General features: G+C 33.1%; 2 protein-coding genes across 6 annotated transcripts in view; one reads left to right on the top strand and one right to left on the bottom strand.

Moving 5' to 3' along the window:
- Positions 1 to 9086, top strand: part of LOC142344243 (neuronal calcium sensor 1-like) — a 67543-nt gene extending 58457 nt beyond the window's left edge. For all 5 annotated transcript variants that reach the window (XM_075395801.1, XM_075395800.1, XM_075395802.1 and 2 more), the window contains 3 exons: positions 5287 to 5385; positions 5683 to 5748; positions 8856 to 9086. In XM_075395801.1, coding sequence (XP_075251916.1) covers positions 5287 to 5385; positions 5683 to 5748; positions 8856 to 8906 — 216 coding nt within the window. In that variant the 3' untranslated portion in view covers positions 8907 to 9086. The remainder of the gene's footprint in view (positions 1 to 5286; positions 5386 to 5682; positions 5749 to 8855) is intronic.
- Positions 1 to 14867, bottom strand: part of LOC142344898 (inositol monophosphatase 1-like) — a 599876-nt gene that overhangs the window by 243400 nt on the left and 341609 nt on the right. The gene's annotated exons all lie outside the window — the stretch shown is intronic.

Below are 14867 nucleotides of genomic sequence, written 5' to 3'. Positions count from 1 at the left end.
CTAAAGCTTACAAATTTATTGTGTTTGAATTTAACGATATTAGTTAAATCTATCAAAAAATTGAGGCATATGTTAAAAATTATGTTGAGAGATGTCATTCATACTCCATTTGAGGACTTAATTTAAGATTGATTAACTTGTTTCAAATTTGGTTATCGTGAAACTAGAACAAGCAGTCTCGGTAATGTGCGATTGCTCATAAGGTTCCGATCCCGCTCATCCACAATTTTGGCATAATTGTCAACCAAATGAGGAACAGATAGAAAACCCCAAAAAATTCAAGTATTTTTCAAAAAAAAGTTGGTGTATGAACGAAAAGATAGCCTCAAAAGCAAATAACTGAGTGGAGTAAAACAATGATGCGTTAGATTCATGAGATATGCCAATATTAAGAAAACGAGTCAAGACGAAAAAATTTGTGTCCGTCTTAAAAAAAAACTTAATAACAAAGTCAAAATAGCCTCAGATAAAAACTGAAACCAAACAAAACGTTTTTTTAATTCACCAGAAAAGATATGGGACCACTCCATAAAAAGACTTGGTAACAATTCGACAATAGAGAACAAAAACAGTAAATTTGAAAAATTCACTTATTTTTTGAATAACAATTAATTTGATCGGGTCAAGGAGCAAGTTTAAAGTGAACCATGCTCATACCATTCCTATCCGGAAGCGATCTCCGATCATACCATTCCCATCCGGAAGCGACCTCTGATCATACCATCTCCAGACCGAAAGTGACCCCTGATCAGACCATTCCCATACGGAAGCGACCTCTGATCAGACCATTCCCATCCGCAAGTGACATCGGATCAGACCATTCCCATCTGCAAGTGACCTATGATCAGACCATTCTCATCCGCAAACAAAACACAGACCCTGTCATTATGGTCTGGGAACACACCGTGTGCGTTGGACTTCGGATGATCGAGGTCACTTCCGGATGGCACCTCAAACTGGATTCCCGTCCAATGTGCCTGTATAGTGCTATATACATATTAGTTTGGATTTTTTTTCCACCACAAAAGATCTTGAATTTATGACAATATGACCAAAATTATTTGATGTCAGATAAAAGGGCATGTAATCACAGGGGTACTAAAGTGCAACCCATGATTTAAAAACCCCTGTGCGTGGATTTTGTTGACTCAAGTTGAGGACTCAATATTGTGGGTCTTTGTGCGGATATATGTTTGTCCTAATTAATTGAATCGTTTCGAAAAATGAACTGCTGTTGACTGCTTTATAAACTGATTCAATTATCAACAAAAAAAATGAGTTTTATTACCAATTAGTTTCTCAATTAAAAATCTCCGGTTATCACTAGCAATGATAGGGCTAATTTAGAGTAACATAATTCAGGGGTTTGTTTACAAACCAAGGAAGAAATCCCGAGGAAATTTAATGCGAAAGCCCCTCAAATTTTTTTCTAGGTTCTCTGGGTTCTTTGTGACACTGCATACTTGCCCTGCATCAATTAATTACCTTAATACATTAAATAAATAAATATGAAATTACTTTAATTCAAATGAGTTGGTGTAAAGTCAACATCTACATAAATCGAGTTCTTTTGTCTCACAGAAAATTAGATTTCTCCAATAAATATTTTTTTCTCCAATGAATATCAATGATCAATGCCGACAGTTTTTACTAAAATCTATTGTCACGCCAATAAATGTAAACTAATCTCTAAAATATGAGTGGAAAAAGTTAACCTTTTTACGACCAGACTTGGTAAAAGACTAGAAACTTGTTTCAAAAGCAAAAAACTAATTAGATTACCAAAATGATAAGTTGCTCTAAATTTCTCAAAATCTAAAGCTTACAAATTTATTGTGTTTGAATTTAACGATATTAGTTAAATCTATCAAAAAATTGAGGCATATGTTAAAAATTATGTTGAGAGATGTCATTCAAACTCCATTTGAGGACTTAATTTAAGATTGATTAACTTGTTTCAAATTTCGTTATCGTGAAACTAGAACAAGCAGGCTCGGTAATGTGCGATTGCACATAAGGTTCCGACCCCGCTCATCCACAATTTTGGCATAATTGTCAACCAAATGAGGAACAGATAGAAAACCCCAAAAAATTCAAGTATTTTTCAAAAAAAGTTGGTGTATGAACGAAAAGATAGCCTCAAATACAAATAACTGAGTGGAGTAAAAAAATGATGCGTTAGATTCATGAGATATGCCAATATTAAGAAAATGAGTCAAGTCGAAAAAATTTATGTCCGTTTTAAAAGAAAACTTAATAACAAAGTCAAAATAGCGTCAGATAAAACTGAAACTAAAGAAAATTTTTTTTATTTCACCAGAAAAGATATGGGACCAGTCCATAATAAGGCTGGTAACAATTCGACAATAAAGAACAAAAAGAGTAAATTTGAAAAATTCGCTTATTTTTTTAATAACAATTATTTTCAAAGTAATGAAAACCATTAGAAATTAACTGAAATATCCCATAGGTTTACCATTATGAGTATTTTTAAAGATGGGAATGAAGAACTGTTGCATTTTTATGCGGTTACAAAAAGAACAGCAACGAGAGAACAAACAAAAAATCAGTTAATTTTCTCAAGGAAACGCTTTCGAAGCCGTAAGGCCATACTTTGGTCCTCAAAATAAAATCCATTGCACGCGTTTCAAAAACCGATAATGTATTATGTGATTTGTCATTAATGACACTAGGTAACAAGTAGATTAAAAAGAAAAAAGTGGCAAAACTGAGTGATAACTTATTTTTCGAAAAAAAAATATTTCCAAAATTATGAAAGCCATTAATTATAAAGTGAAAAAAGTGAATACGTTCGTTTATCTGTCCAAAGGAAGCCTTCAAGACCTGCAAATTTTCAGAATATATCTTACGTCTGAAAAAAACGTAAAATATGACAAAATCAAAAAATATTTTACTTTTTTTGTGAAAAAACCGTATCGAATTCAGTAAAAACGTAACGAGTTCCTTAAAAACTTTAGATTTTGTGAAACCAAACCGTTTCCAACCTTCCCTTGACAACATTTTGTCATCCTTGGCCTGTAATTAACGAGACTAGGTAACAAACAGACAATAAAAGGAACAAAATTGCGAAGTTATAAATTGTTTTTTTTTATTTTAGAAAACAATTGTTTTCAAAGTCATGAAAATCAGCTATCTACTATTATCAGAATACTGGCCCATCTATTTTTCCATGAAAAACCAATGAAACCAAGTCATTGTACAGGAAAATTCATACTACTAAAAAGACAATGTAAAAACGACAGTTAAATACAAAATTTAAATATACAATTAAATTCTTCGAGAAAGTATTGTCGAAGCCGTTAAAACCAGAGTCTATGACCTTAAAAAATTTAATGTTGAAGATTGTATTTTATTTTGAAAGCCAATAATTTGATTCATGAACTGTCAATGACGTGATATTGTGACAAAACTAGAACACTTGGAAAGTGGGCAAATACCTGAAAATAAAAAAAAAAAGGATATCTAGTAATATCAAAGCGAGAAAACCATAACTTAAGTTTGATTTAACCGCAATAAAGATTGAATTTGAATTCAGTAGGAAGAAGAAATATTCTTTCATTGCTGAAACTAAGCTATAAGTTGACCAAAGTAAGAGGAAATTGGAGTTAAAGTTTAATAAGACATCATTCATTTAAAAATCAAATATTTTTAAATCTCAAAACGACCACAAGCTTTCAATTAATAAACTAGATACAATAATTTGGAGCTAATGAGGAAGTGATTTGGACCTATAGCTAGAGAGCTTTGAACTGAAATGTTCTGTTTTTTAGTTAGTATATAAAAAAGGTCGAATTTTTTTAATAAAAAACACCGACTGATTACAATCCGAATTGTTGTTGGATTGTAACAGTCCAAGATTAGTCCCAAACTAGCTCTGCTAATGCTGTTTGTCCATTAAAAACATTTAATTTTTCGAATGTTAGAGATATAGATATTTTAGTTTAAAAATTAAAAATAAAAGCTTCGTTTTTGATAATCAACGAGTACAGTTAGCAAAAAACGGTAGAGTTTTCAGTGCGTAGCCTTCACAACTGAAGTTGAAGTGGAAACAGCCTTTTTTGATTCTACAAAATTTATGTTAGTGGTGTTTGGGTGTGTACTTGCTGCAAATTTAATCAAAGTGGGCTAAAGAATCCTATTTCGTGCTGTTTTTGATGAAGAAGTCTGAACTTTGAAATATTTAGCAAGATTTTTTGACAAAAAAATTTAAAAAATAGCTGCTAATAATTTCTGTTTTCAAGAATAAAATTAACAACACCTTATAAAAATTAACAAATTTTAGCATAATTAGCGAAATTTTAGTCAAAAATTCCGGAAAATGTTAATAAAATCAACGTAATTCATTCTATTTTCTCAAAAGTTTAAACCTCGACAACTCCCTGTAAAAAATGAAAATAAGAAAAGATTAATTCCAGTTTGGACGCTGAACAAGCTGTCTAATGATACCAGTCTCAACTCTCTACGATGATATATCGATCGGCCAAAATTGTCTGAACAAAAAACAACTCATTTGAGTATATAGTTCCTCCCCCCGCAAGAGGGATCGGAACAATTATGCCATGCGCGTATGCTCCAAGCTTCGTATGCTCCAAAAGTGTTAGTTGCCTGGTTTGCGACAGTTTACGTCAATTCGTTTTTGTTGACGAGAACACAAGCTTTCAATTAAGGTTTCAGACATCGCGTATCCATGTTTTGAATTGAACACTTTGAAATTTCTCTATTTTAATTAAACAACATAAGGCATGTAGCGTGTAGATTTATCATAAATGATCCATGGGGTATCACATACCGTGATGGAACATTGCCAGGTTGAGGTGCCATACGGAAAGCCGATATGTCCAGACCCAGATGAACGCACGACGGGGGTGTTGTGCGTTCAAATTTACATAGTCTGGAACCACGGAAAAACGCACGAAAGTCTGGACATGAGCGCACAGATTTTCCGTCTAGGACGGTCTGGACATATCGACTTTCCGTCTGGTACCTCAACCTGGGTTCTTTGGTAATCATAAAAAGGTCATTTATAGTTCCATAAAAGACGCGCGACATTTATTTCTTGGTATGATCTTGCAACGTTTTGTAAAAATCATACATTATTTTTTTAATACAAAAAACCATCTGTTATGATGGTGACTGACTTGAGACAATGATCTCTAATTGTATAACGACCAGAGCGATTTAAGCCAAGAAAATATACCAATAATGAATCCTGTCTTTTAGAAATTAAAAATGTTTAAAATTTATAAGGAGTTCTTTTGATTTTAGGACCTGCGTTTAATACTAGAGTCGATGTACTTCATGGTCGGGAAAGACATTGAAGCCGAGGAGACCACAATCAAAGCTCAAATCAACTCCATAATTGAGGTATACTACACTCTCTATTGTATTAATCAATGCTTCGTACAAATTTAGGAATTGTTTTACCTCATTAAAAACTATATTGCAAAGACATGTTTACGTAGTAATACACTCATTTAGAACTGTGTAAAAGCTGTTGATAACCTGCAATGAGGTAATTTGGGGTGTTAGTGGAACAAAACAAAATATAGAACATTTTTTCCAGATTCAGCTTTAAAGCAATGGTATCGATGAGTGATGCTTTCCATGGAAAAATCTTCTCAAATGAAACATAATCGACTTTTTTTTTGTTCGCTTGTTTAGAAGATGAGTACCAACCCTGACAACCGGGAAATCACAAAAGAAGAGTTTATCATTTACTGCTCTCAGGTAAATTACTCTAAAAAGTCATACTATGATTTTATTAAATAGAAAAGATAGCAGTGTATATTGGTGTTGATAACCGTTGAGAAATGTAATGGAAGACACTTTGTTTTCACATTTTCTGAAAATTTCGCTAAATTAGAATGACGGTGTTTTGAACAAAAAAAACTGTTGCCCGCTCAAGTTTTCATCAAAACACCGGTTAAACATTTAAGGTACAGCCATCATCACATTGTGCTAGATGCAGTTATAAAGTTGCCTGTACGAATGTTTTAGAGGATAATAGTTTTAGAGCAAAAAGCGCCCACCAATTGTCCTAGGGTCCTAAGATGCTCGGCAAGAAATTTAAAACTTCGCAATAGTTGACTACGCTTATTTCCAGCATCAACAAAAGAAAGCTTAGGAAGAAAAACGATAACGTTTATAATCAAAAGCATCAGAAGAGCTGTCCTTCTCCTTTTTTGATTTTTTTCTAAATTTTTGTAAATCTTTCTTGATTTTTTTTGTTGAATTCGTTTTCTTGACGTTGTGGGGTTGACTTGGAGCTGAAGTTGGTTGAAGTGTAATCCTTGGTTCTATTTGAAAAAGTTTCCTTGCTAGAATAAAAGTAGGATAATTGAACCAACGAAAAAACAATTGGGCATAAAGTGCAAAAATTGCATGTACACCATCAATTTTACTCATCAATAAGTAACGATTTAATTGCTCGCCAACATCTTTGTACGCAATAATTTTTATCTGTAAATAACAGTTTCAGTTTGTAACATTGCATTTATAAAAAATTTCCTCAAAACATTAATTATTTTGAGCAAAATGCAATTAACGCTCTGGTATTTTCAAAGAGAGAAACTTGTGGGTGTACAGTTTTGACCACTTTAAATGTACCCCTAAAAATCAAACCAAGTAGTTTTTTATTTCAACTGAAACGAAAAAGATTCTACTCAAAAAGAAAAATACGCCCGATATGATCAGGCAAAGTACGGTCAATCTTTTTGTTTCTAATCAATTCTTGTTTCCACTGGTATCTGTCTCCACTGAAACAACACCTGTTTTTGATGCAAGTGTTTTTCTGCATAAAACTATGCAAAACTGCCATACTTTTCGTTATGTTATCGTTTTGTTGGTCAACTGAGCGGGACATAAATCTTCGTCTAAAACAAAAAGTCGCAATCTTTAAGATTGGACGTCTGACTGCTGAACTCGTTGTGAACACTTGAGTATTTTCTGCGGGTCCAGCAATCGAATATCCAAATTTTAAAATTCTGAATTTTCTTGTTTTGAACGACGATACAACTCCCACTCAGTTCACCCACAAAATGTCAATATCATGAAACATCTTGCAGTTTTGAGAAAAACCACTGTTGTGGAATAACAGAAGATTCAGAAAACAACTGTGCACTTATGAGCGTCATACACAAGCGTTTCCAAATAACTGTATATTTTTTAACTAAGTTGCATAAGAAAGCAGATAAGACCTTCTGTTATTGGTACTACGTAGCTAGAAAGCAAAAATGACAGAAAAACACAGTATATTTTTAAATTCCAGCTTCATTTTTCAAAACAAGTAGTCACAAAGTCAAAAACAAATTGTTATAAATTGAAAACAGTAAAATGATGTGAACGTTTAGAAAGATGAAGAGCTTTTTCACAATTGAGAACTGATACTTTAATTTTAAAGAGAATAAATAAGGGCAAAGTTCTAAAATCAACTTTATTTTCTGAAATTTGTGCCAGTAGTGAAAATCAAAAGTCTTAGTCTGCCACTAAAGTAGTTCACTTATTATTTATTAAAAAATTGATGGAATTCCACATTGATGAGGCTCAGAAACAAGACAAAAAGATCTACAGATATTTAGAAATATATTATATCAAAAAGTGATAAACGTTCTCTACAGAAAGGATACATAATTTATTCATTATGATCACAAACTACCCTAATAATGCAGACAATAAAAAACACTGCTAGAATTTCGTAAAAAACTCAATTTTGAAACATTATTATCAGGAAATTTTTGCTTTACACTAAAAAACGGCAATGAATTGTTAAAAAAAATACCTTATCAAGAAAAATTTAATGGCCTCACAATAAAAGCATAAAAACAAAACGCAAAAATGGCTGTAAAATACTTGAAAACTCCAAATTAGCATTAAGTAATCTCAATTCCCTCTTTAGACACTTGAAAACAACCACAACGGTATCTCCCGTAGCACAATGAAACCTTTTTGAGCAAAACGTTTTCGTTAAAACAAAGGAAAGCTACTGGAGAAAGCGACAACTGCTGGCGGAAGCATGACCAAACAAACTGCTCTGTCTTTTCTCCATTCTTTAATATTTTTCATCCGTTAAACAACTCCGTTTTTTTCACGCTTGTCCTTTCTTTATTTACTATTACACCAAAGTTTATTAAAATGCACGCGTCTTGTACTCCTCATCGCGTCTAAAATTTTTAGATTGCAGAAAACTAAGAGTTCCGTAAAATATCACCGCTCAAGCTCAGCTTACTGCATTTTGAAATGAAAAAAATTTTTATTCAAAAATCTTTCAATTAGTTATATTTGTTTTCTGAATAGTTACTATAGAGTGCATAAGCAACTCCCTTGGCCAATTTCTGTTTGGGTTGCGTTTTTTTATGCTCATATGTCAACTTCGTTGATCGACATCCTGCCGGCTATGTTTGAGTTAATCCTTTTTTGGAAAATTTAAGCTCCTAAATATGCAATGTATTGATGAGAACAAAAAAATTAAACTGTGAATAAAATTTAGAACAGGAAAATCTTTTTGTTTCTTTTAAATTAAAATTTGAAGAATTGACAAATTGATCCAGTTTTTGAAGAGCTTTTCATAGTTGTCACTTTTGTGTCTCCGCAGAAAGTAAATCAATTGCCCAAACACGTCTTAACAAAAAAAGTTTCCCTGGCACAAAACAAAGTTCCACCTCGCAAAATTTGGTTTGGAACCATTAGTGTTCTGTCATTTGTTGTCATTTTTAGGTTTTCAAGAGAACTTTTAACAAGACCCTGGATTTATTAGGTTATTTCATAAAATAGAAACCTTAAATATGTATTTATATAAATTTATATTTATTTCTCTTTGACCTCCTGACCTGTTTCAGAACAACCAAGTGGAGCAATCAATACAATCCTACACCTGTGGACTATTCTGACTTTCCCTTAATTGTTCACGCAACAATGCACTCTTTATTGGAGACTTTCAATCGTTCAAACCTGTTTCTTGCCACTTATGTTTAATCTTTTGGGAACTTTTTCTATGGTCAGAGAAAAAAATAAATCTCAGGCTGAGGTCCCAGACGGAATCAAGTATGTCCAGACCGAATATGAACGCATGAGGGGGCGTTGTGCGTTCAAAATTAGTCTGGAAAAACGCACGAAAATCTGAATATGATCGTACAAAAATCTGGTAAACGCTCAAAAGTCTGGACATACGATTTTTCCGTCTGGGACGGTCTGGACATATCGGTTTCCGTCTGGCACCTCAACTTGTGTTATCCCCAAACTATATTTTCATTAAAAAAATGTTCGTAAAGTTATGTGACAAGAATTCACAAAATCAAGATTTTGATTTATAATAATCCTTGTATCACAATTAAGATATGCTAGGAACTAATTATGATCTAATATGATTACTAAGAAAAAATAAACATCAAATTTGACCTATCATGATTTGTTAGAGATCATAAAAATAATAAATGATCTTATATGCCTATGCTAAGAATCTTGTATCATGAGCAACCCAAAAACCAGGCGTTAATCAAACTTTTTAATCTCAGTGGAAAAAAGAAAAATGCTTTAAATGTTGAACAGAAGGATGTGTGGGGTGATAATTTGAAGAAACGGTTCCCAACTGAAGTCAAAACGCAGATGCACTATGCACTTAAAAATTATTCCACACTTTAGAGAGGCAAATTTGATGCCTATAGATTGATATCAGCTAATTTTTAACTCACGATTAAATATTCAGTGACGCACTAAATTAGTTTGGTGTTACATATTTTTAGATTAAGGACTAAACTTGAACTTTGTGTTAATTCTTAGTTAGTGTAAAGTGTTTACGATAATTCTTTTCAATTCTGTCAATTTTTAGTGAACAGCTTTGTTGCAATTGTAATTTAATTTTTTTCTCATAGTTTTATACTTAGGGAGTTGATTTGTGAGAAAAAAACTGTAACGACTCAAAAAACGACTCTGCCATACTTTTCGTTATGTTGACGTTTTGTTGGTCAACTGAGCGGGACATAAATCTTCGTCTAAAACAAAAAGTTGCAATTTTTAAATTTGGACGTCTGACTGCTGAACTCGTTGTAAATACTTGAGTTTTTTCTGCGGGTCCAGCAATCGAATATCCGAATTTAAAAATTCTGAATTTTCTTGTTGTAATTGTAATTTAATTTTTTTCTCATAGTTTTATACTTAGGGAGTTGATTTGTGAGAAAAAAACTGTAACGACTCAAAAAAAATGTTGCGAAATGCGAAATGCATAGGTCCTGGATTCGCTGCAAGATTCCTAATTCTCACAGTTTTTCTGTTTCTCTTCCTAAAATGTTATTTGTTTTATTCCTTTGATTCCTTTGCCAGGTTCCTTAATGACTTGGGTCTGTACAATAGTTGAACAGACAAAACTGTCCCAAAAAACAAAAAAGTTCGACGTAAACATAGAGTTAAACATATACAGACCAATTGAAAAAGAAACGCCTCAAATTTTTCATGATTGTATGTCATGAAACAAATACTAAGCTGATTACAATTTTTTAAACCAAATTATGCACTTTCAACCGAGTTTTTGTTTTAATCTTAATTCATATCAAATAAAACATTCCATTCAAAAGCTTAACTTTTGGATTACGTTTGTTAATTGCTCGTAGATTATATTGACAATTGTTTCAATATTTATTCGGGACTATTTTGTCTGGGACTATTTTATCTGCTTTTATTGAATTATTTTGTCTGGGACTTTTTTGTCTGGGACTGTAAAATGGTACGGTACGGACCCGAAATGGTACAAAAACACCACATCTCAGATTAAAGTTAGTTCTGGGAAGAAGATTTTGGAAAGAAACATCATTGAAATTTAGATAGGAGTTAAATCCCCATCGAAATAAGCCTCCGCTTCGCTATTAAAGAGCTGCGCATTTAGCTACTTTTGACATGCCGCGAGAGCTATGATCATGCTTTAGCGGCCCACGGGACCTAATGTGAAACTCTCAACCGAACAAAAATTGCAATCAAATTTGAACTTTAATATGAGGTTTTATTTTCAGTATGCAAGTTTTATTCCGAGGGGTTTATTTCTTTGGGGGCTTCTTTGCTATCCAAAACTACTTGACTTTTTTCCTAGTTGGTTTATTTTCTAGACCCCTGAGCAGACACAGTTGAGCAAATATTTAGAATGCTTCCGCTCGAAATAACATTGTCGAAATACCTAAAAAAACCAAGGACATGACTTGAATTTTGACTTCTTTCTGTTCGAGCATTTACCTCCGTTTTTGATTGTTGACTTCTGTTATCGAACATTGGACTTTAACAGTAGCTTCGTTTGTAAAGTATAGTGATAAGGAACTGCTGGTAACGTTCAAGGTGAGAGGTCATTTTGAGATTTTTTGTTCCTATATAAGTCACCCCTAATTATCTAAACTACACCGCACAACCCCCACCCCCCACCACCTATCTACCCCCCCCCACCGCCCCCGCATCCCCCCAACTTACCCCCCACCTACCCCTACCTCCTCCCTTCACCTAGCTACCCCCACCTACCCCCCCCCCCCCCCCAACTACCCCAGCACTACCCACCTCTCCAACCTATCTAACCACCCATCCATCTACCTACCACCCCCCACCGCGCTGTTGCCCTCCCACCCCAGTGTTGCCCCCAATCAGCCTCCAGTGCACCCTCCCCCTCCCCCCTCCCGAGGCTAGTTACTGACAAATAACCGCTTGCTAAAAACGCAAATTTATACTATTTTGCAATTTTTTTCAAGCTTTTTGAAAAATTTTGACCTTTTTTGTTTTTGTCATTCCTAGGTGTCAAAGAACCTCCTCTAGAGTTTGATAATAGGTTACTGAATTGTTTCTAGTGGTAATGGAATGGTTTCACCATTTTAACATCACGAATTTTAGCAATTTTTTGACAAAACGTGCAATTTTTTCAAATTTTTTGACATTTTTTTCCTTATTCAGCTCTTTCCGGACCCAGGGGCCAAAAAATCCTGAAGGGTTTGATAATAATTTACTGACAAACTTTTAATGGCCATGGAATAGTTTTTAAAATTTTAAATGTGACAAAATTTAGCAGTTTTTCGATAAAACTTCCTTTTTTTCAAGTTTTTTTTTGAAATTTTTTGTCGTTTTTTAGAATTTTTCACCTTAAGAGCCAATGAACTTGCTCTAGGTTTTGAAAATAGATTACTGAATAATTTCTAGATTAAATAGAATACCTTGCAAGATTTTAACATCACTAATTTTGGCATATTTTTGATATTTTTTGCCAATTTTTTTTTACTTTTATAGCCATTATTCAGACTTTTTAAGCCTCAAAGTTAGAGTTTGATTCTAATTAACTGGAAAATTTTTGTTGGTCACGGATTAATTTTCAATTTTTTAATATCACAACTTTTAGCAATTTTTTAAATAAAAATAGCAATTTTAATGGTTTTTTTTGAAATTTTTTGTCATTTTTTAGGTTTCTCTAGACTAGTGTTTGATAATATGTTACTGCATAAATTATTGATGTAATGAATTTTTCTTCAAGATTTTAATATCACAAATTTAAGCAATTTTTTAAAATTTTTGCAATTTTTTTTATGTTTTTCATTTTTTCCGGCAACAGAGGCCCTGGGACCTACTGCAAGGTTTGATATTAATCTGCTGCATAGTTTCTAGAGTTAATGGAATGGTGATCAACATTTTATTACTCCAGTTTTAAAAAAATTTAGATAAAATTTAATTTTTTCAATTTTTTGGTAAATTTTTTTGTTCCAGGTGTATGGATCTTTATGAACCTTTGAAAATATTTCAGGCAAGAAACAGGGATATCGGATAGTCTCTTGAGACAATGAAGTTGTTCTTCAGATATTAATGTATTGAATTTTATCAACATTTTTTAAAAAATTTGCAATTTTCCAACTTTTCAATTTAAATTTTTTATGTTCTTTTTTGAGTTTAACGACCATTACTGGCCAAAGAAACTTTTCAAGTCTCGGAGACGGGTTACTTGACAGAACTTTTCAGACAAAAAATGAGTTGAACTTTTTTATTACGGAGTTGAATTTTTTTTTATTTTGCCTTTTTCAATTTTTCTATATGATTTAATTATTAACAGGGTTAGTAAACTAGAAGTTGCAGTGTCAAATCCAACCATGGAAGATATTACTGTCTCTTTTTCTCTCATTAGGTTAGGGTTCCTTTCTTTCTCTTTTTTGTTCACGTTTTATCTCTCTCTCTCTCTCTCTGTCCCTCTTTGTTGATGCCGCACTTCAGCTGCTGTTATGTGGCGTAATATCATCATATCTGATCCTCATTATCAATGAGTTATAAATGAAATGCTTTTCATCATAAATGATCTAGCAGGCTCTTTTTAGTAAACCATTGTTAATTGCTCTCAAAATCAATTTGTAGCGAATATATTAATCCTGTTTGTCTTTTCTGGAATTTTTCTCTTAGCCGATTTTTCGTCTCACCCAGTTGACTTCTGTCTTCAGCAACGGGATAAAGAGGTAAAGCCCTGAGGCCAAACGCTCGCCGGTTGTTTGAGGGCAATTCGCCCGACGTTTGTCGGTTATGTTGAAATTTTTGGCTTCAAACGTAAAAAATTATCCGGATGTTTGGACTGGGACGTTGAAAAGCTTTGGTAGGTTTGGTGCGTTCATTTTCAACTAATAAAATATTTGTTTTTTTTATTTCAAATTGTAGGAAATCCTCGCTATGGTTTGAAACGCAAAAAAATTCCGTATGTTTGGACTGGGACTTAGCAAAGCTTCGATAGGTTTGGTATTTTCATTTTCAAAGGAAGAAATTTGGTTTTTTGATATTTTAAAACGTAAGAAATCGTTGGTATCGTAGTTTTTTCTATTTGTTATCTTCATAGAAACCGCCTGTTTGTTTCTATACCTTTTTTTTGCTTTTAAAAATTAATGTATTCCAAAGTTTTGTAGCTTTCCAGTCGCGATATTTTTAATCGTATATCATGAAATCAATTTTTTCAAAAAGTTGAAATTGAATGTATTTCTTCTATAGCTCAATGACAAAAGTAAGTACAAAATAATTTTTTGTTTGTTTTTCAAGTTAGGATTTGTTGAGTTTGCATGGGGAGTCAGCTCATTACGACCCAACTGCGATATTAGCAAATTCCACAGTATGCTTAATAGGTGGAGATTCAAGGATTCGATCTGACGTCAGCTTGATATACCAGACGATGGGTTATTGCAGTCACAAATGTGTCTGACCAGAAATTTCTTGTTTCTGAAATATTAGTTTTTAGATAAGAGGTTATCTGATTTTAGGTTTTCTTTTTGTAACCCCAGTCTGAGATTTTACAAGTTGTCTAGGAGTTGCAATTTCGTTTAGTGTTATATTATCAATGAACACTGATTTAAAAGTTAGTTGTAAATTGTATTGGAGATGGCCAAATTGTCAAATAGAATAAGAGTCATTGTAAAAACTTTAACATTGAAACGTAGCAGAACTTTACTGAAAAAATATTGAAATAAAAATGATGACTTTCATATACGACTTTAAAATTTCACAACATCATCGGAAAGTTATAATGAAAAATAGTACGTTTTCTATTTTCCAGAGCATAAATACTAGTTTTGTTTTATCGGGAAAGTCAACGCTCCATGTTAAGGAAAAGGAAATAATTTCATTCTGCAGGTGCATTTTCACATGCATGTAGAAAACCCCTACTTACCGTTGCCTTGAAACTTCATGGCGTCTTGTTACAAACAACTTTTAAACCCGTGTGATATCCCTGACTGTACGAGATACGTATTTGATTCACAAATCCACGTAGGAATTGTAGAGTGGGATTCGAGGTGTGAATCCAAGCTGTTACTAATTAGTGGGATTACCACTTTTAGTTTTGCTTAGCAATTGAACTACGAATGTAGCTGTGT

This window comes from Convolutriloba macropyga, chromosome 8, assembly GCF_964194025.1.
Source record: "Convolutriloba macropyga chromosome 8, txConMacr16.3, whole genome shotgun sequence".
Classification (NCBI taxonomy): domain Eukaryota; kingdom Metazoa; phylum Xenacoelomorpha; order Acoela; family Convolutidae; genus Convolutriloba; species Convolutriloba macropyga.
This window is presented reverse-complemented; position numbering and strand designations above follow the sequence as displayed.